The sequence below is a fragment of the Dermochelys coriacea genome, chromosome 1 (genome assembly GCF_009764565.3).
Source record: "Dermochelys coriacea isolate rDerCor1 chromosome 1, rDerCor1.pri.v4, whole genome shotgun sequence".
NCBI classification, from domain to species: Eukaryota; Metazoa; Chordata; order Testudines; family Dermochelyidae; genus Dermochelys; species Dermochelys coriacea.
Window position 1 is genome coordinate 222,412,344 of NC_050068.2, and position 21,995 is coordinate 222,434,338.

At 42.5% G+C, this 21,995-nt stretch overlaps 1 protein-coding gene across 4 annotated transcripts in view; it reads right to left on the bottom strand.

The window, feature by feature from the left end:
- Window positions 1-21,995, bottom strand: part of FAR2 (fatty acyl-CoA reductase 2) — a 227,128-nt gene that overhangs the window by 40,301 nt on the left and 164,832 nt on the right. For all 4 annotated transcript variants that reach the window (XM_038387279.2, XM_038387278.2, XM_038387277.2 and 1 more), the window contains 2 exons: window positions 15,017-15,194; window positions 13,636-13,680 (listed from right to left, as the gene is read on the bottom strand). In XM_038387279.2, the coding sequence (XP_038243207.1) occupies window positions 13,636-13,680; window positions 15,017-15,194 (223 nt within the window). The remainder of the gene's footprint in view (window positions 1-13,635; window positions 13,681-15,016; window positions 15,195-21,995) is intronic.

Genomic DNA, 21,995 nt, shown 5'->3' on the forward strand with positions numbered 1-21,995 from the left:
AAAACTGACAGAAGAGAATTCAACTATAAATGTTACACATGCTCAGCACAACATTTGACACAGTGTAAGGATGCTAAACTATGGGCTTCTACAGTAATGACAACACTTCTGGGTTTTGACCTGTAGGTGGGGGTATCCACATACTTTTGATTGATCAGAAACACAGAATGCCTTTTCTGGGATCTGAAACTTTATTTTCATAGTCACCTTTCACAGACCCCTTAGACATAGTAAGACAGACCCCTCAGACAGCTGCAGCGGCACAGGAGCTAGCAAACGGAGCTCTAAACAGCGGAGTTTGAGTGGGAGTTCTGTTGGAGGAGAAGGTAGTTGTACTTGGTTTTGTATTTTTAGTATTTGTGTGTGTGTGTGTGTGTGTGTGTGTGTGTAGGGGTTTTGTGCTGGGAGAGCAGCTGAGCCCTGCTTAGGGGGTGGGGCTTCTGACTAGGGGCTCTATAAAGGTAGCCAGCCAGTCAGGCAGCGGCACAGACAGCTGCAGCGGCACAGGAGCTAGCAAACAGAGCTCTAAACAGGGGAGTTTGAGTGGGAGTTTTGTATTGTGGTGCTTGTTTGGGGTTTGCTTTTGCTGGGGGGTGTATGGTCTTTTTGGTGTGGCTTGTGTTTCCCAGATTAACAGGATTTAGGTGGGAAGGAGATGACAGATACAGAGGCAGCTGTGGGAGTGACTCCTGTAGTGAAAGACACATTGAGGATGACTGGATGTGGAAGCTGTGGTATGTACATGATCCTGGAGGGGGGAACCGGTAAGAGTTTTTTCTGCATGAAATGTCGTCTGAGAGAGCTGATGGAGGAAAAGATCCGAGGTTTGGAGATACAGGTGGAAAGTCTGGTTGAGTTTAGGAAGGGGTTTGAGCAGATGATGGAGCAAAGATATGAGGTATCTGAAGGGAAAAGCTCAGACTCACAGATGGAAGCAGGGCTGGGGAATTTTGAGGGGAGACTGGATGAGGAAAGTGGTCAGTGGAAACATGTGACTCAAAGAACCAGGCAGAGAAAAAGACGGGCTAGTGAAGGAGAAATAGAGCTTAGGAACAGGTTTGCAGAGTTGGAAAATGAAGAAGGGGCTCAGCAGGTACTTGTTGAAGGTGGAAGGGTAAGGAAGAAGAGAAGAGAGGCTAGTCCTATAGAAAAAGGGGAAGAGTCAAGGGAGACTACACCAAATATGAGCCCCAGGAGGATACAGGATGGGTTGAAGAAGATTGTAAGGGAAAACAGGAATGGAAAGAACTTGCAGCCAGAGGGAACAGGGGAGAGACTGGAGAATAGCACTGTCACCAGGAAAAGGCAGGTCTATGTGATCGGGGACTCTTTATTGAGAAGAATAGACAGGCCTGTAACTAGAGCTGATCCAGAGAATAGAAGGGTGTGCTGTCTTCCGGGTGCTAAGATACGGGATGTAGACCTGAGGTTGAAAAGGATCCTAAAGGAAGTGGGAAAGAATCTCCTAATTATCCTTCATGTGGGAACAAATGATACAGCTAGATTCTCGCTGGAAAGTATTAAGGGAGACTATGCTAGGCTGGGGAAGACGCTAAAGGAAATTGAGGCTCAGGTGATCTTTAGCGGGATCCTTCCTGTTCCTAGAGAAGGGCAACAAAGGTCTGACAAGATTATGACTGTCAACAGATGGCTTAGGCAGTGGTGCTATAAGGAGGGCTTTGGGATGTATGGCCACTGGGAGGCATTCACGGACAGAGGTCAGTTCTCTCGGGATGGACTTCATCTGAGTAGGGAAGGAAATAGACTTCTAGGATTGAGGCTGGCACAACTGATAAAGAGAACTTTAAACGAGGAATTGGGGGGAGATGTCCAGAAAATCTCCACGCCAGATTTTAGCATTGAGAGGGAAGAAGATGAAGTAAGAAAGGATACAGCCGTGGGTAGGAGAATGTATATAAGGAGCGAGGGCGGTGTGGATACTAGTCTAATAGGTTATACTTGCTGTAGAATGACTGTGCCTAATAGGGTACAAAATGTGAGCGAGTCCAAACAACAAAAATTAAGATGTTTGTACACCAATGCGAGGAGTCTAGGTAACAAAATGGAGGAACTAGAGCTACTGGTGCAGGAAGTGAAACCAGATATTATAGGGATAATAGAAACATGGTGGAATAGTAGTCATGACTAGACTACAGGTATTGAAGGGTATGTGCTCTTTAGGAAAGACAGAAACAAAGGTAAAGGGGGTGGAGTAGCATTGTATATCAATGATGAGGTAGAATGTAAAGAAATAAGAAGCGATGCAATGGATAAGACAGAGTCCGTCTGGGCAAAAATTACATTGGGGAAGAAAACTAGTAAAGCCTCTCCTACGATAGTGCTTGGGGTGTGCTATAGACCTCCGGGATCTAATTTGGATATGGATAGAGCCCTTTTTAATGTCTTTAATAAAGTAAATACTAATGGAAACTGCGTGATCATGGGAGACTTTAACTTCCCAGATATAGACTGGAGGACCAGTGCTAGTAAAAATAATAGGGCTCAGATTTTCCTAGATGCGATAGCTGATGGATTCCTTCATCAAGTAGTTGCTGAACCGACTAGAGGGGATGCCATTTTAGATTTAATTTTGGTGAGTAGCGAGGACCTCATAGAAGAAATGGTTGTAGGGGACAATCTTGGCTCAAGTGATCATGAGCTAATTCAGTTCAAACTAAATGGAAGGATTAACAAAAATAAATCTGCAACTAGGGTTTTTGATTTCAAAAGGGCTGACTTTCAAAAATTAAGGAAATTAGTTAGGGAAGTGGATTGGACTGAAGAACTTATGGATCTAAAGGTAGAGGAGGCCTGGGATTACTTTAAATCAAAGCTGCAGAAGCTATCGGAAGCCTGTATCCCAAGAAAGGGGAAAAAATTCATAGGAAGGAGTTGTAGACCAAGCTGGATGAGCAAGCATCTTAGAGAGGTGATTAAGAAGAAGCAGAAAGCATACAGGGAGTGGAAGATGGGAGGGATCAGCAAGGAAAGCTACCTAATTGAGGTCAGAACATGTAGGGATAAAGTGAGACAGGCTAAAAGTCGAGTAGAGTTGGACCTTGCAAAGGGAATTAAAACCAATAGTAAAAGGTTCTATAGCCATATAAATAAGAAGAAAACTAAGAAGGAAGAAGTGGGGCTGCTTAACACTGAGGATGGAGAGGAGGTTAAAGATAATCTAGGCATGGCCCAATATCTAAACAAATACTTTGCCTCAGTCTTTAATAAGGCTAAAGAGGATCTTGGGGATAATGGTAGCATGACAAATGGGAAGGAGGATATAGAGGTAGATATTACCATATCAGAGGTAGAAGCGAAACTGAAACAGCTTAATGGGACTAAATCGGGGGGCCCAGATAATCTTCATCCAAGAATATTAAAGGAATTGGCACCTGAAATTGCAAGCCCATTAGCAAGAATTTTTAATGAATCTGTAAACTCAGGAATAGTACCGAATGATTGGAGAATTGCTAATATAGTTCCTATTTTTAAGAAAGGAAAAAAAAGTGATCTGGGTAACTACAGGCCAGTTAGTTTGACATCTGTAGTATGCAAGGTCCTGGAAAAAATTTTGAAGGAGAAAATAGTTAAGGACATTGAAGTCAATGGTAAATGGGACAAAATACAACATGGTTTTACAAAAGGTAGATCATGCCAAACCAACCTAATCTCCTTTTTTGAAAAAGTAACAGATTTTTTAGATAAAGGAAATGCAGTGGATCTAATTTACCTAGATTTCAGTAAGGCATTTGATACCGTGCCACATGGGGAATTATTAGTTAAATTGGAGAAGATGGGGATCAATATGAACATCAAAAGGTGGATAAGGAATTGTTAAAGGGGAGACTGCAACGGGTCCTACTGAAAGGCGAACTGTCAGGTTGGAGGGAGGTTACCAGTGGAGTTCCTCAGGGATCGGTTTTGGGACCAATCTTATTTAATCTTTTTATTAGTGACCTTGGCACAAAAAGTGGGAGTGTGCTAATAAAGTTTGCAGATGATACAAAGCTGGGAGGTATTGCCAATTCGGAGAAGGATCGGGATATTATACAGGAGGATCTGGATTACCTTGTAAACTGGACTAATAGTAATAGGATGAAATTCAATAGTGAGAAGTGTAAGGTTATGCATTTAGGGATTAATAACAAGAATTTTAGTTATAAGTTGGGGACGCATCAATTAGAAGTAACGGAAGAGGAGAAGGACCTTGGAGTATTGGTTGATCATAGGATGACTATGAGCTGCCAATGTGATATGGCTGTGAAAAAAGCTAATGCGGTTTTGGGATGCATCAGGAGAGGTATTTCCAGTAGGGATAAGGAGGTTTTAGTACCGTTATACAAGGCACTGGTGAGACCTCACCTAGAATACTGTGTGCAGTTCTGGTCTCCCATGTTTAAAAAGGATGAATTCAAACTGGAGCAGGTACAGAGAAGGGCTACTAGGATGATCGAGGAATGGAAAACTTGTCTTATGAAAGGAGACTTAAGGAGCTTGGCTTGTTTAGCCTAACTCAAAGAAGGTTGAGGGGAGATATGATTGCTCTCTATAAATATATCAGAGGGATAAATATAGGAGAGGGAGAGGAATTATTTCATCTCAGCACCAATGTGGACACAAGAACAAATGGGTATAAACTGGCCACCAGGAAGTTTAGACTTGAAATCAGACGAAGGTTTTTAACCATCAGAGGAGTGAAGTTTTGGAATAACCTTCCAAGGGAAGCAGTGGGGGCAAAAGATCTATCTGGTTTTAAGATTCTACTCGATAAGTTTATGGAGGAGAATGTATGATGGGATAATGGGATTTTGGTAAGTAATTGATCTTTAAATATTCAGGGTAAATAGGCCAAATCCCCTGAGATGGGATATTAGATGGATGGGATCTGAGTTACTATAGAAAATTCTTTCCTGGGTATCTGGCTGGTGAATCTTGCCCATATGCTCGGGGTTTGGCTGATTGCCATATTTGGGGTCGGGAAAGAATTTTCCTCCAGGGCAGATTGGAGAGACCCTGGAGGTTTTTCGCCTTCCTCTGTAGCATGGGGCATGGTTGACTTGAGGGAGGCTTCTCTGCTCCTTGAAGTCTTTGAACCATGATTTAAGGACTTCAATAGCTCAGACATGGGTGAGGTTTTTCATAGGAGTGGGTGGGTGAGATTCTGTGGCCTGCGCTGTGCAGGAGGTCGGACTAGATGATCAGAATGGTCCCTTCTGACCTTAGTATCTATGAATCTATAGTCTGCGGACCCCCAAGGATCCATAGACCACAGGTTGAAAACTACTGAACTAGATAGTGGAAAACAGTTATTTTGTAATATATAGGTTTTATATATCAAATAAAATATAGTGTAGATATTTTTAAAAACACAATGATCTTTCAATATGTGAAAACTTAAACTTTATCACTGTGTAAATACTTCAACCACTTTTCTTGGGAAAGAAAAGACAGATAAGTGAGCTGTCCCCTCTGGGACTCTCAGGACAAAGTCATCAAAATGCGTGAGAAACCTCTGTATTGTCAAAGGAAACTGCAGAAGTGGGATTCTCCTTCTCTGACTTTCATGTGTGATGGAATTAAATGGTCAGATCTTGCACGAGGTTGTTACTGTGTTCAGTGTAACCTAAATGTATGCTCATTCCTTGTGATTATTTTCTGCTGTCTCTTCATTTCAGAGATATAAGAACCTAGAACCTTGGCACCGGACTCATTTGAACAAAACCAAAATCTGTCACAACTTAAAAATATTCAAGTCACAAAATGTGGGCAATTTTTGTAAGAGAAAACTGCAGAATAAGAATTAGTAAGATAGTCCTGCAGTGTCAGAAACCCCAACTGTACACTAGAATTCATTCAGTACTAAAGACGTAGCTTTAAATCCTGACCCTCTTGAAGTCAATGATAGTTTTGCCACGGACATCAATGAGGCCTGGATTTCACAGATGGAATTCAGGAAAAGATATAGTTATATGACAGCGTATGGCTCCATTTCCCCTTTGTTGCTGAGCCAAGGAACAATGACACGAAATACATACGGGACCTTGTACAACTTCAGCAGATGATTTAATGAAAGAAGAAATATTATTGGTGGATGAAGATTCAAAATACTTCACCATGTAGGTCAGGACTGAATTGCTGATAGTCAAAAAAAAAGTGCAAGAAATTTTTTTTACAAGCAGTGAAACACTTCAAATCACAAAGTCACACTTAATTGCTGCATTTCTTGGGTGGCTGAAAGCACTCGGCCTGATGTATGTGCCTGATGTATGCAGGTATCCAGCACAACTAACTCACAAAACAATCTCAAGGGAAATAAAGGACCAAACAACAGAACTTTATTTTGTGTAACATTGTTCATGCAAATTGTATCCCAAAGAACACATGGAGTTAAATAATACAGATATAAAATAGAAACAATAGCAAATGGAGAGAAATTCAGAGATGTTGGCAAAGAAGAAAAAAAAATCACTTTTCAGTTGATAGCTGAAAAGCAATAGAGAGTTAATGAAGCAAAGATTTACATTTTCAAGGAGTTTCCAGACATAAGTTGCAGAGAAAAAGGTTCTCATGCTAACTGTGGCAAGGTTGTGTGAAAGAACACAGAAGAAACATGTACTAGGTGAACCCAAGGTGCTAAGTGTGGAGAAGAGAGAAAGAGAGAGCGAGTGCAACATTTGTGAGCTTGTCCATGGTGGGATGTAAAAGGTGGCGCATATGGCAGATATAGCACAAATCCCTGATTAGAAACACAGCAGCCAGGACAGCAGACTGACTCTTCTATTGCAAAGAGAGAGAGAAGAAAAACACAGTAACCACTACAAAACAATAGATTCAGCGTAAGCAACTACTTAAGAAACTATAACTGCAAATTCACAAACAGATTCAAAACTCTGCTCAGTACAGTCAAGTATATCACATCTGTCCTTCCCTTTGAAAAATGGAATTGAGACAAACCTTCAGAAGATGGACGAACAACCCAAGGTCCAGTTACAAGTGAAGTCTTTAAGGTGACTTGCTTTGTCTTTCTGGATAGCGTCTGCCAACATTTTGAACACTTCTCTGAGAAAGAAAGTGATGTCTGCAGCAATTTCTGACTCAGATGTTCTCTCAGATAATGCTGGTTGTTCAGTGCACCTGCTTCTTGGTTGCTGCTTCAAACTGGGGCATTGATATTGGAACAATTGGCAGTTCCCCAAATTTTGCTGCTTTTGTCAGCCACAGGGTCACCCCTGAATCTCACACTTGGTCAACATGGCAGAACCAAAATATATTGGGTTCCCCTTGTACTACATAAGACAAAGGACCTGTTTGTGCGATAATAATTGCTGGAAGCCACATACTGGTTCCCTGATAATCATGCACCAATAGTGTTAGACCCACTTGTAGCTCACAAGGTACACCGGTCCCTCTCACCATAGCTTGACTTATTGGACAAATTCTGACTTGTAGGAATACATTTGGCTTTAATAAGTCCAAGTGTGACTTGAGATTTCTGCCCATAAACAGGTGTTTATGGTGTTTGGTTTGTCATGGAATATACTGTATTTCTATATGCTAGCAGGAACCATGGCAGCTTCTGCTGTAATGACCTCTTCTCATCTGTCATGGATCTCAGGGCTTGCTTAAACTTCTGTACAAACCTTTTAACTAAGCCCTTTGTGGCTGGGTGGTGTGGTATTCAGGTGATATGCCTAATACCATTTTTCTTCATGAGTTGCCAAAACTCTTCCGAGCAACACTGAGGACCGTTGTCACTCACAGCTTGTTCTGACAGTGCCGTTCTTGAAAATAAATGTCCAAGTTTTTCTATTGTCTGTGCAGCTGTGGTAGTTTTCATGCAAAAAAACTTCTGGCCATTTGGAATGGGCACCCCCCACTACTAGATACATCATTCCCAAAAATGGTCCGGCAAAGTCAATATGCAGACATTGCCAGGGAACTTATGGCCATTCCCAGGGGAAATAATGCTGGTTTAGGCATGTGTTGTATCTGTTGGGTGTCCAAACATTCCTTAGCAAGCTGCTCTATTTGTTGTTCAATGACTGGCCACCATACAAAACTTCTGGCAAGTGCCTTCATTTTTACTATCTCTAGGTGACCTACAAGGAGCTCTTCTAAGACTCTTGTGCACAGTTTACAGGTATAACAACATGAATTCCACAGGACACATCCTTAATGTATGGTAAGCTCACCCCCAATTAGGGCTGTTAGCATATTTTCAGCTCTTCAGAGTGGCTTCATAAACCTGAGCTCACATGGGATCCCTCTTGGTTTCTTGCTTGGTCAAACTTCAAATCAACGGGGTGATCTCAAACTGGAACAAGCTGACAAATTCAACAGATTCTGTCTTGATTACAGGCCACCCCTCAACTAGAAAGTGCACATGGAAGAGCCTGTCTGCATTTGCATGCACTTCTGTTCTTTTGAATTCTGTGTCAAAGATGTAACCAGCTAAGAAGAGCGCTCATTGTTACACATATGCTGCATTTGCTACAGAAACTCCCTTCCTCAGACGAAGGATTGCTAGTAGGGGCTGGTGGTCTGTGACAAGGCTGAATTTCCTCCCATATTGATATTGGTTTAATTTCTTCACACCCAACATCAGATTTTAAGTCTCCTTGTCCGTTGTGCAGTTACCTTCTGCCATGGCAAGCAATCTGGAGGCAAATGCTATGGGGGTCTGTCACTGCCATCTAGCATGGTATAGGATACAACATGCCTCAGTTCCATATGAGGAAGAATCACGTTAACTTGATAGGTAAGGATGGGTTAAAGCGTGTAACTACACTGTCTGATGTGACCAATTGATTTGCTTTGAGGAAAGCTTTTTGACACTCATGTGACCATACCCACTTTTGTTTAGTCTGCAGTAAACAGTTCAATGGATGCAATACTGCGGCTATGTTTGGTAAAAAGTGGCTATAGTAGTTGATAAATCCTAGAAATATCTAAATTATGACACATCCTTTTGTGGTGGAGCTTCCAGGATGACTTTAATCTTCTCCTGAGATTTGTGCAGGCCTTTTGCATCAATAACATGCCCACAATAAACTACCAAGTCCTTGAAAATATGTAAGTGGCTCATAAGTCATATTCTTCTAGAGATTTAATACCTGTTTCAGGGTTTCCAGATGTTCTTCATCACTTCCACCGGTCATAATAACGTCATCCAAATAACACTGTGTTCTCAGAGAACCTTGGAAAACTGGGTCCATTGACTATAATCGTATAGCAGGAGCTGCAGCAATACTAGACACTAGCTTGTTGTACTGCCACAGACTCCTTTGTGTGTTGATTCTGAGATATGACTTAGATTATTCCTCAGCTTCCATTTCTAAGTAGATCTATGACAAATCAATTTTGTTGAATTGTTGCCCCCCTGCCAGTGTAGCAAACATGTCTTCAATCTGATGCAGAGGGCATCTGTCAATGTTTAGTACATGGCTTATGGTGACGTTAAAAGCACCACACTTCCTTACTGTTTTTTACAACTGGAACCACAGGAATTCTCCCCTCCCCTGAGGTCACTTTTTGAGAGTATGCCCTATCTTTCCAGACATTCCAATTCAAGGAGATACTGCAAGAGACAGGTTGAGCTTTGTGAAGCTTGGGCTGTGCCTTCTCAACTAGGATTATTTTAGCCTTCCTGTGTTTTAGAGCTCCTATGCCCTCCTTGAATACTCCCGATGCCTAACAAAATATCGCTTCCAGCTGTTGTTCAATTGTTTTAGTGGGGTCTGCTGAAAGTGACTGCAATATCTTTATAGACTTCCAATCCAGAGGAATCTTATGTAACCATTCATGGCTTCACAGGGCTGGTCCCCCCTTCTCAATCACATACAAGTCTAATAAACATTGCTTATTGTTATACTCCACATTCACTTGCATCACTCCTATTGGCACTATCTTTTCTCCCATAGATGTTTTTAGCAACATTGGTGTCTCCCTCAATTTGGTATTTTTAAAAGTTTTTTCATATTTTGAACATGACCTTACAGACGCTGCAAAGCCTGCATCCAATTTCATTCTGAGTATTTTTCCTGCCACCTGGGGTGTCAGCTAGATTGCTGACTTGCCCTTTTTGCTCACACTCTATATATCCAGGCTGGCTACTCCACTTTCTAAGTCAGTGTTACTGTTACTTCTGTATATAGAGTGTACATGGATACTGCTTTTTCTGTACCCTGATTTGGTCTCTTTCTTATTTCTCTTAGTGTGACAATATGCTTCTGCAATATGCATCTTTCAGTTGGCAATCAGAAGGCACGTGGAGGCCTTTTGTACACTAATAACAGGTCTGTCTGCTGACTGTACCAGCTCTTGCTTTGGATCACAGAGCGTGTATGCATTCCTATGTCAGTTTTAGCTTCAGTATGCAATTCTATTGCATCCGTTGCTGCAGTTTTCATTGCTACTCCAATTTCTACTGTACATTTAAAGGTAGATTTTCCTCAGTTAAGAGCCTTTTTTATATCCTTCCAATAAGAACTCCACACACAAATCTGTCTCTCAAGGCCTCGTTAAGACCATCCTTAAAAGGATGCTGTTTTGATAATCTTTTTAACTCTGTCCCAAAGGAGGAAATAGATTCACCTTCAGGTTGATTCCGCTTATGAAACCCAAACCCATGGGCAGCATGTGAACCGCTGTCAGGGGAGGCTAGTACGTAGCCCTGCCCCTTACACCTGAGGCCTGGCACCGCCCCTTCCCCGCCCCCGGAACCCAGACCCCACCATGGCCGCTGGCCCCCACCCCAGGCTGGCTAATGCCTGCAGCCCCCCGCAGTCCCGGAGTGCTGGGAGGGATAGCGCACAGTGCCGCTCCAGCCTCCGCAGCCCCAGAGCGCCAGGAAGGTGGGCGGCATGGCCCCAGCCTCCGGAGTCCAGTGGCACCACTGAAATGGGGCCCTGGGGGCGAAGTATGGGCGGAACCAGGGCTGGCTGTTTGGGGAGGCACAGCCTCCCCCACTTGCCGCTCATGCCCAAACCTTTCAGCCATAATCAGGGGCTTGGGTGCCAAGTGCTCTTGAACAATTTGCATTCTCTTTTTTTAAAGTTTTGTTTGCTGGCTTCTCTGGGATGATCAAACTGCACACTGCACTGTATGTTTTTCCACCCAGCACTCTTAGTAATAGTACGTTTTTCTGAGGGAATCTCGTTTACTTCAAAAGGCTGGGGGACTATACAAAAATGAGGATGCGAGTTAAACAGAAATTAAAGGGTGAAATGCCTGCAAGCTGCATGGAGACTATTTAAAAACACCGTAATAGAGGCTCAAATTAAATGTATACCTGCCATCAAAAACAAAAAAACATTAAGGGAACCAAAAAATACCACCATGACTCAACAGCAAAATGAAAGAGGTGGTTAGAGGCACAAAGGCATCCTTTAAAAACTGGAAGTCAAATCTTTGTGAGGAAAACAGAAAGGAGAACAGATGCTGGCAAGTCACATATAAAAGTCTAATTAAGGCATGCCAAGAAAGAATTTGAAAAACAACTAGATAAAGACACAAAAATGAATGACAATTTTTTTTAAAGTACATCAGAAGCAGGAAGCCTGCCAGTCAGTGGAGCCACTGGACCATCAAAATACTTAAGGAGCACTCAAATAAGACAAGCTGTTGTGAAGAAGCTAAATGAATTCTTTGTATCAGTTTTCACTGCAGAGGATGGGGGGAAATCCCCATGCCTGAGCCCTTTTTTTAGGTGGAAAACCTGAAGAACTTCCCCAGACTGAGGTGTCAGTAGAGGAAATTTTGGAACAAACTGATAATTAAACAGTAATAAATCACCAGACCTGATGGTATTCACCCAAGAGTTCTGAAGGAACTAAATATGAAATTGCAGAACTCCTAACTGTAATATGTAATCTAACACTGAAGTCAGCCTCTTTACCAGATGATAAGAGGGTAGCTCATATAATGCTGATTTTTAAAAAGGCTCCAGAGGCGATTATAGGCTGGTAAGCCTAACTTCAGTACCAGAGAAATTGGCTGAAACGATAGTAAGTTACAGAATTATCAGACACATAAATGAACATGATTTGTGGGAGATGAGTTAAACAGCTTTTGTAAAGGCAAATTATGCCTCGCCGATCTATTGTGGACAAGGGAGATCCAGTGGATATACTGTACTTGGACTTTCAGAAAGCTTTTGACGAGGTCCCTCACCAAAGTCAATTAAGCAAACTAAGCAGTCATGGAACAAGAGGGAAGGGCCTCTCATGGATCAATAACTGTTTAAAAGATAGGAAACAAAGGTCAGGAATAAACGGTCAGTTTTCACAATGGAGAGAGGTAAATAGCCGGGTCCTCCAAGGGACTGTACTGGGACCTGTGCTGTTCAGCATACTCATTAATGACTTGGAAAAGGGGGTGAGAAGTGAGATGACAAAATTTGCAGACGATACAAAGTTACTCAAGATAGTTAAGTCCAAAGCTCACTGAGAAGAACTACAAAGGGATCTCCCTAAACTGGGTGACAGGACAACAAAGAGGCAGATGAAATTCAATATTGATAAGCGCAAAGTAATGCACACTAGAAAAATAAATTCCAACTACACATACAAAGTGATGGGGTCTAAATTAGCTGTTACCTTTCAAGAAGGAGATCTTGGAGTCACTGTGGATAGCTCTCTGAAAACATCTGCCCAGTGTGCAGTGGCAGGCAAAAAAGCTAAAAGAACATTAGGAACGGGATAGATAATAAATCAGAAAATATTATAATGCCACTATATAAATTAATGGTATGCCTGCACCTTGAATACTGCATATAGTTCTGGTTGCCCCATCTCAAAAAAGGTATGTTAGAATGGGAAAAGGTACAGAAGAGGGCAACAAAAATGATTAGGGGTATGGAACGGCTTCTATATGTGGAGAGATTATATGTTACTACTTTTATTTGTTTTTTGATCGGCTCCCAGCAAGCAGGGGCTTAGCTTGATTTTTGGCTTATTGTGAAAGTCGGGATGCTTATTTACCACGTGAAAGTTGGCAACTGTGCCTACCATCAGAGGTGAGCCTTTTGCTAGCCCCACAAAAATTGCCCAAATATGGCCAATTTATAAGCCTCTGAAAATCACAGTTCACACATGCTCAGTAGAGCTTTAGTACAAGCTGGCAGCTAGATTCTCTGCAATGAGCATGCTCCATATCCACACAGATCCTACATGCTGACCAGGATGAGCATTTGGTATCCCCATAGAGCTTGGCACATGCTCCCTAATAGCTGTCACTGTTGTGCCAGGTACCAGAACTGAAAGCATGGAGACTATGTTCTCAATGCACCTTCTGCTGGTAGGAGGCCAGGATCCTGTGGAAAAGCTAGTATGTGATCATGTAATTAAAGACTGTATCATAATGCATATGCATAAGAAGGGGGACAAAGTAAGCTTGTACAGGTAACATTAATTCTTTTATTTCCTAACTTTACAGTACTTGTCTGTGCAACCTTAATGTTCTTTTAAGGTAGTTTTTTTTGGATGCAGTATAAACAGACAACACTGTCAGGTGCTGTAGGCATATACCCATAAAGATGTATGGTATGTGTCAATTCCATAGCATTTCATAGATTCGAATAATCTGCACACAAGTTTTGAGCAAAAGAATTTGTTTTTAACTAGTAACTATACGTACCGCAATAATAATTCCACTTGGTCCATTGAAGTTGTCAATCCAACCCTGCAAAAAAGGAAAGGCATTTTTTATTATTTCTTTCAACAATGTTTAGCTCATACAGGCTTCAAAAAGTATTACAGTGCTTTGGTATGGATGAAGTCACTTAATCAGACCACTGTTAAAAAGGATGCCAGTTTAGCTTGGATGACTGCCAGAGAGCAAAGATAGCACAAAGTATTGATTTCAAATAAAGGATACATGGTAAACAGCCAGTGTTGTCTGTAGTTTATGATATAGTCAAATATAGTCAAATTTTGTTTTAAAGATCACCACATTAGGGTGATAATTTGACTACGTGTACCAGATCTGACTTTCCAAATGCCATGTAATCTTGGTGTTGATGCAATCACCCCTGGCTTATAATGATCAGTGTGGCATACCTGTCTAAGGGTCAGATTGGAGATAATTTATTTGATTTTCAAAGACAGTAAAGAATATCAGGACTCTTGAACAGCACTCTGTTGCAGTAAGGAAAGTCACATCTTGTGGGAATGTTAATTAGAACCAATAATATTTGGAATGACATTATTATGCTCCACTCTGTCCTTCCAAGATGGATATTTTGGCTCAGATCCTAGGTGATGTCTGAGCTTTGCCTGGTCCCACTCAGGTACGGTAGACTATGTCACCTTTATGACCAAGGTGCAAGCCTAGGACATGTTGCACCTACTAATGCCAGTAGTAAATTTGGCCTAGAATATTTATTTCAATGTATAAATGTAGCTGCCTTCAATTCCATGTGGGATACTCCTAATATTGCAACACTCCCCATAAGTGTGCATCTGGAGCATCTCAGCTTGGTGAGTTGTTGAATGTCATTTTATGTCACCCACAAAACCCTCATAAATGGCCCTACCTGGCAGGCCTAGCAGACTGCCTTAGCATAAAGATCAGGAAGGAGAGCCTGATCTGTCCTGTGAGCTCTAGGACTGTTCCCCCAGCTAAGTGCTGAGATATGCTGGCATGGCAGTGTGTAGAAGCTCTCTGGATATAGGACTTCAGTCTCCAGTATTGTAAGTCCAGCATTTCCCACCAACAGTAAATCCAATTCATTTGTTTTTTATTTTAAATTGCCTTTTTCACCTTGCAAGTGTGAATCTTTCCTGGAGATGTTGAGCAAGTCCTGCAGTTCTGCACCAGACACTGCCTGCTCCTATCTCCAACTGCCCTCCCTGGAGACCCTGAAGAACCAGAGAGCACTTCTAAGATGATCAGCAGGCATCTTTGTAACATGGGGTTGCTCCCCGGCAGTAAGGCTGGATGTAGAGCAGGAGCCTCAGCTGGATCTGGAGAGCACTCAGTGGCAAACGGTTAAAAGAAGGAGTGTAATCAGGCTTACTGGAAAAGGCTCATGCCAGCTGGCTCCTACGATGGATGGCCTGATGATGGCAATGTTGAAGTGCTCTTTCTCTTGCTGGACCAGGTACTCTGCCAAGGCTTTGGTGTATGTATACGTGTTTGGCCAGTCCCCAATCAGTTTGGGTGTGATCTCTTGAATGATAGATTCATCCAGCCACCTAGTGGGACAAAGAAAAGAATTATGTTGACATAAACCACACAGACAGATGAATGAAATAAGGAAGAAGTTATGCAAATTGGTCAGCATACTCAGCTGCCTATAGTTTCAAGACTCTTACCTGCAGTGGGGAAGTCAGCAACTAGAATACTTTTAGGCAAAAGAAGGAATAACTGGGAGCTTTGTTATTTACTACAATGGAGCCAGGATTTCACCCCAGTACAGATGTGCTGCACCAGCATTCTCTGCATCTGACAAAGTGGGTATACACCCACGAAAGCTTATGCTCCAATACAACTGTTAGTCTGTAAGGTGACACAGGACTCTTTGCCGCTTTTACAGCATTGTTTAGTGATGCATTAGCTAGCACAGTCCCCAGCAATGCATGCAAACTCTTGGTAAAAGTTAATTCCACCAAAAGTTTAGCAGCATTACAAAAGTTTAAAATGTCACAATTATCTTCTTCAATGATATTGCAATTGCATTTATTATGCAAATATCTGACATTATCACTGTGTTTGCATGCAGGGTCCCTTTCCAAATCTCCCCACCAGCTCCCACCACCACAAAAAATAAAAATAAAAAATTCATGTGTTTGGTTCTGCTCTAGCCAAGCACAAAGGTTTGGCTCGTTTTTTCTGAGAGGAAGTGTGGCTCAGTGGATAAGCTGAGCCTGCTATTTGAGAGACCTTGGCTGTACCAGAGGTGGCTTTGTAGAACCTCTGTTGTCCTCAATTTCTCCATCTGTTAAAGGAGATGAATGATATTTGCTTTCCTCTCTGCCAAAAGATATTTTTATGGAGGTGAATGAATGCAAGTGGCTGGCTCAATAAATGTTATGTGTTCCCTTCTATTGGCTGGTCCAGATAGGAGACTATTATTACGACCAGCTGAAGGAGTTACTAATTTGCTCCTGGAGTCGAGGTCATTGCTGTTAAAATGGAGGCCCTGGGTTCAAATTGTGCTCTGGCAAACCAGCAACACTTTGGTCATCTGCCTGTGTTTTGGTTCAGAGAGGAAGGGAGCTGGCTGTGTTTCTGAAGTCTACAGACAGGGCTGGCAATCTAGATAGGGTTCACAGAAGTCTAGTGCATAACTCCATAGAACCAAAAATAAAGTCCAATAACCTTTTATTAAGTTTTGGAGCTTTTTCTTTGTGCTGGACAGTATAGCTCACTGGGGACATTCCAGTGATGCTCCACCACTTCCTTCTCTCTCCTATCTCTACATAAAATAAGGTGATAAGACTTGATATCTTAAAAATAGGCCACTTGGGGGCAGAAAATGGAAGGGTGCATGTGCTATATCAGTGGTCTCCAATCTTTTTACGCCCAAGATCACTTTTTGAATCTAAGGGCAATCCAGGATCTACCCTGCCCCTTCTCCTTCCCCTTCCCCAAAGCCCCGACCCGCTCACTCCATCCCCCCTTCTCTCTGTCGATCACTCTCCTCTACCCTCATTCACTTTCACCGGGCTGGGGCAGGGGATTGACATTCAGGAGAGAGTGCGGGCTCTGGGCTGGGGCCGAGGGGTTCACAGTGTGGGAGGGTGCTCTGGGCTGAGCCTGGGGTAGGGGATTGGGGTACAGAATCTCCTACCAGGCAGCACTTACCTCTGGTGGCTCCCGGTTGGTGGCAGACGCAGCGAGGCTAAGGCAGGCTCCCTGCCAACCCTGGCCCCACACCGCTCCTGGAAGGGGCCAACACACCTCTGCGGCCCCTAGGGGAGGGGTGGAGGGCATGTGGCTCTGCACACTGCCCCTCTCTGCAAACACTGCCCCCACAGCTCTCCCAGCCAATGGGAACTGCGGGGACGGTGCTTGCAGGCAGGAGCAGCGCATGGAGGGAGGCCCATGCATCCTCCCGGGGCCATGGGGCTATGCTGGCTGCTTCTGGGAGTGGTGTGGGGCCGGAGTAGGCAAGCAGTCTGCCTTAGCTACAGCCACACTACGCCGGAGATCGTGATCGCCTGGGAGATCCTTTAGGATCAACCTGTCGATCACGATCGACTGGTTGGTGACCACTGTGCTATATCTTGAGAACCACTTCATCAAATGAGCTCAAATTTGCACCACAAATTCTGTCTCTGGACTAGCACAGTGATTTTCAACCAGTTCTGACAGGAGACAGTCAGGAATCTTCTGACAAAATGTTATTTTTTTCCAATTGGAAATAGCAGATTGGTGAAACCCAAAACTGTTTGCAGGAAAGGGTTGTTTTTTATTAATCTTGATTGTGAAAAAAAAGTTTTCAAATGGTCAAAACAAGACTTTTCAACATTTCTGAAACAAAAAGTTTCCTTTTCTGGTTCAAAATGAGTTCATTTTGAAAGTATAGTTAATTCATACTAAATAAGGTGAAATTCTATAAAATCAAAACAGAACATTTCAACTGACCCCTGGAAAATTTCAGATCAGATTATTGGTTTATGAAAATTTTCAAGATTTCAACTTTTCATCCTAAATCGGGATGGGAGAAAATGTTGAAATCTCAAAAACTCTTGTGTGATAGGAAACAGTTTCCTGCCCAGTTCCAATTCTGACCATGTATGTGAATTTCAGAAATGATGCAAAATTCAGCTTTAAACAGAAACCCTGCCTACAGTCATAGCTATGGTCCGAATACTGCCTTTCCTTTCCCAGTGTAATTGAGCTACCATGGGAATAAGCCATCGGGGTACCAGGGCAAACTGTAATGCTGATTTACCAGATGGTGCAACTTGTCCATCTAATATATCTAGGGACCTACCAAATTCACGGCCATGAAAAATGCATCACAGACCATGAAATCTGGTCTCCCCCTGTGAATTCTGGTCTTTCATGTGCTTTTACCCTATACTATACATATTTCACAGGGGAGACCAGCGTTTCTCAAATTGGGGGAGTCTTGACCAAAAAGGGAGTTGCAGGGGGGTCACAAGGTTATTTGGGGGGGGGGTTGCAGTACTGCCACCCTTACTTCTGTGCTGGGCGACTGCTGGCTAAGGGCCCAGCACTGCAGGCAGCAGTGCAGAAGTAAGGGTGGCAATACCATACCATGCCATCTTTTCTTCTGCACTGCTGCTGAAGGTGGCTCTGCCTTCAGAGCTGGGCTCCCAGCCAGCAGCCGCAGCTCTCCAGCTGCCCAGCTCTGAAGACAGCACTGTCACCAGCAGCAGCGCAGAAATAAGGATAGCAATACTGCAACCCCCCCTACAAAACCTTGTGACCCTCCCTCCCACAACTCCTTTTTGGGTCCAACCCCTACAATTACAACACCATGAAATTTCAGATTTAAATACCTGAAATAATGAAATTTATGATTTTTAAAATCCCAATGACCGTGAAATTGACCAAAATAGACCGTGAATTTGGTATGGCCCTAAATACATACTTTCAAAGTGCCCACCTAAAGTGCCTTGTCATGACTCCAGTATCTTGGGTGTGCCTCCATGCCGTTCTGAGCGATAGTTGAGGGGTTTGTGCCACAGACCCTCACAAGTATCCCAACTTCCCGGTGCTATGATTAATCAGTGTTCCCATCAGGGAAGCACCGAGCCGACAATTCAACAGGGCCTTACACTGCCCTACATTTTCTGTGACCTACATTCGCGGTTTTGAAAGGCTAATTCATATAGAAACTGCTTTTCCTCACTGCTGTTGGTGCCTTATGAAATCAAAGAAAAATGCTCTGGTTAGCTGCCCACTGTCTCCCACTTCACCAAACAGACAGGACATTTTCCCCTGAGAAAAAGTGACTTTCGGTATTAAGATTTTACACTTACAGCTAATAAGATGGTCCCTTATATAAATTAGAACTGACCTCCTTTTACATTTCCTATAATATTATAATCAGGGACAGTGTGCACCCTGCTTTGGTCCAAACTTTATAGACTGTGCGGTGCTCCTTACCTCAGCGCACCCTCCAAAGCGGATTTCGTTCAGATTTAGATTAAGGCAAATCTTGCCTGATGTAGCAGATTATATGTTTCCTCTATTGGCCAGGTGGTATTTAGAAGTGTGACTTTTGGTTTCCACAGATCAATCTTAAAGTTTCAGTTGCAGTTAAAGAAGCATCATATTTGAAATCAGGGAGATAGAAGGAGGACAAATGGAAAAAGAAACAGCTTGGAGCCTGACCAAGCATTCTAGCTGAGTAAATAATCATAAATACAAATTAAATCTGTCATCGAGAGGACCATTAAAGGATCTGTTATTTAGCTATGATTGTAGGGTCATGCCTTTTAATAGCTTTGTAAAAATTCTACTTTCCTATTAGGTCTAAGAAGCTTCTTTACACATTAGCCTTAAAAATCCCCATTACAATCATAACAGCCAATGTCCTACAACTGTAGAAGAGTATATCTTAATGACCTGTTCCAGTTTCTGCTGGCATTGGCTACTATGAACTTGAACAGCAGGTGAACAGCCAGGATTATAATGTATTGCCAGCCTCAGACATACAGACATATGAAACAAGAAAAATATAGATGCTCGTTCAGTTGAATGCTTTAAAATCAGTTTTCAAATAGACATTTGATGTGGATATGAAGGGATGCTTTCACAGCTGGCTGGCCCAAAGTATAACTTGCTATTTCTTTCCCCTTTTTGCTGACACAATCCATGTAATTATTTGGATATATATGGGGTGGAGGAAGGGATTAAGGGGAAAACTTCCTTACCTATTAATTATCTTTCTTTGAGCCCTTCTGGACTAGTGCCCACACTTAGATATACTTCCTCCTATTTAGCTGAAGACAGAATAATGAAGTATTCTGATAGCATAACCCCTGCCTCCATCCTCCTACCCATTTTTGTCTTCCTCCCTGCGCCAGCCAGTTCTCTGCTCCTCACATTTTCCCTTAGTCTTCTGTCCCCCACCTGCCTTTGTATTTTCCTTTCTTTTCCCCATTACAAGTTCCTGATCTTGCCTTTCTCCCTCCTACTCCCCCATGTTCCTCTGCAGCCTCCCCAGCCCCTGCCCATAAGTCTCCTTCCTGCACCCTTACAGTTTCCAGACTACTTTCCAAACCAAGAGTCCGGCAATCTTCGCTGAGTGCCCCCTAGCTTCAGTGCCTTTAAAAACAATGTGAGAGAGTGGTCCTCTTCACTATGGGCAGCCTTCATGCCACCTGCAAAGACTGCTGGGAAGTGGCAGCCATCTTAACTGAGGGCAGCCTGTGGCTTCCAGTCCACTGAAAGCAATGGAAGATAGTAAACCTGTTGAGCAAGGACAACATTCACAAGAATGCCGCCAGAGTTCAGGAAACCATGAGAAAGTGTAAGACAAGCAAGTAAGCAAACAAACAAACAAAAAACCAAACCATGTGGTGACCAAGAGTTGACAGCTGTACATGCTGCTGAGGCAAACATACAGAAGAGCAGAGAAGAGCTAGTGCCTCACCCCGTAACTCTCTGAGGCTTTCCTGATTACTTCCTTTGCCTATAAAACCTGGAGCCTGTGATAGAGGCATATTGTCTGAAATCCCTGCCGCTTTCGGAGGCTCATAGTGTTCTTTGCTCAAGTCTTTTTTCTGAGTCAGCACTTGCTAGTGACAGAGAACTGAACTCTGCAATCTGGCAAACCCCTTTTTGTAAGTGGGGAAGGTGGGAAATCCTGATTCATTAAAAGACTTTTTAAGTTATTCTGGCTCCATATACTGGCTGGGGAGAACTATACTCAAGACTCTGGGCTGCTAGAGAAAAATCAAAGACAGAACAATATTTGACATTACATTTTCCAGTTAGCACTCAGAGAGTGCAATCATTTATTTTGGCAACATGGGATTCAAGAGAAAAGCCAAATTCTGTTCTTCTCTCAGAGAAAAAGCCAGCAGATACAGCTTATGCCCATCTCTGAAGAAGTCTGAAGGACAAGAAGGCTCACACCTGCATTCTGAGCTAATGGTTGGCAGAGTTAAAGTTAATGTCATGCAAATGGAAAATTATCTGAAAAGAAAAAGGAAAAGAGAACAAACTTCCATGGGGAAGTTTAGTTCTTCTCAGGAGAAGGCTTCCCTGGAATCCCTGTCAGCAGGTGTTGTTTTTCTTTCTAATTATCCATCTATTCAACAAACTCAGTTAAATAAACACTTCTGTTGTCCTGCAGATTTACTGAATTCTCCAGCTGAGCTGTGATTTTCAATACAGAATGAACCTGGCCCTGCAGATGCACAGCTCATACATGGGGAGAAAGCAGTTGGAAAGAAACCATTAGAAAGAGCTAAACTCAGCAGTCTGGGCTGGGATTCTTGCAGGGTTAGAATGAGGCATCATCATTTTAAATCTCTTTCTGAAACAGTGCGTCTGATTCACTCCAGTTTGACACTATTTGGGACTGCATTGAAATAAGTGGAGTCACACTGAGTGACAACAGGAGTAATGCAACGATGAATCACGCTCACTTTCTAAAATGTTACATCTCTTATTGAGGGAACAAGAGCGCTGGGACTTAGAAAAGGAAGAAGCACTGCGTCGTTCTCACTAACACTAACAAGCACCTTCAACTGACTCCATGCTGGACCATAAAGAGTCACAAGAGTCTATAAATAAAAACTGGAAAAACATCTGAAATAATAGGATTGACACATATGGATCATTTTATTTGCTAATTCTTTCCCATTCAAAATGAAATCAAAATACAGTTGGAAGGTCAATCCAAATGACAATCTAATGTGACTTTAAGAGACCTCCAAATAAAGACTCAGAGGTTATGTCTATATTGTTAATATTTCCAGAAAATATGAATAAAAATAGATTAAAGGACAAGACCAAAAATGCTAACATTATTGGATACAAGCATGTAGGAATGATTCCTCCAATCA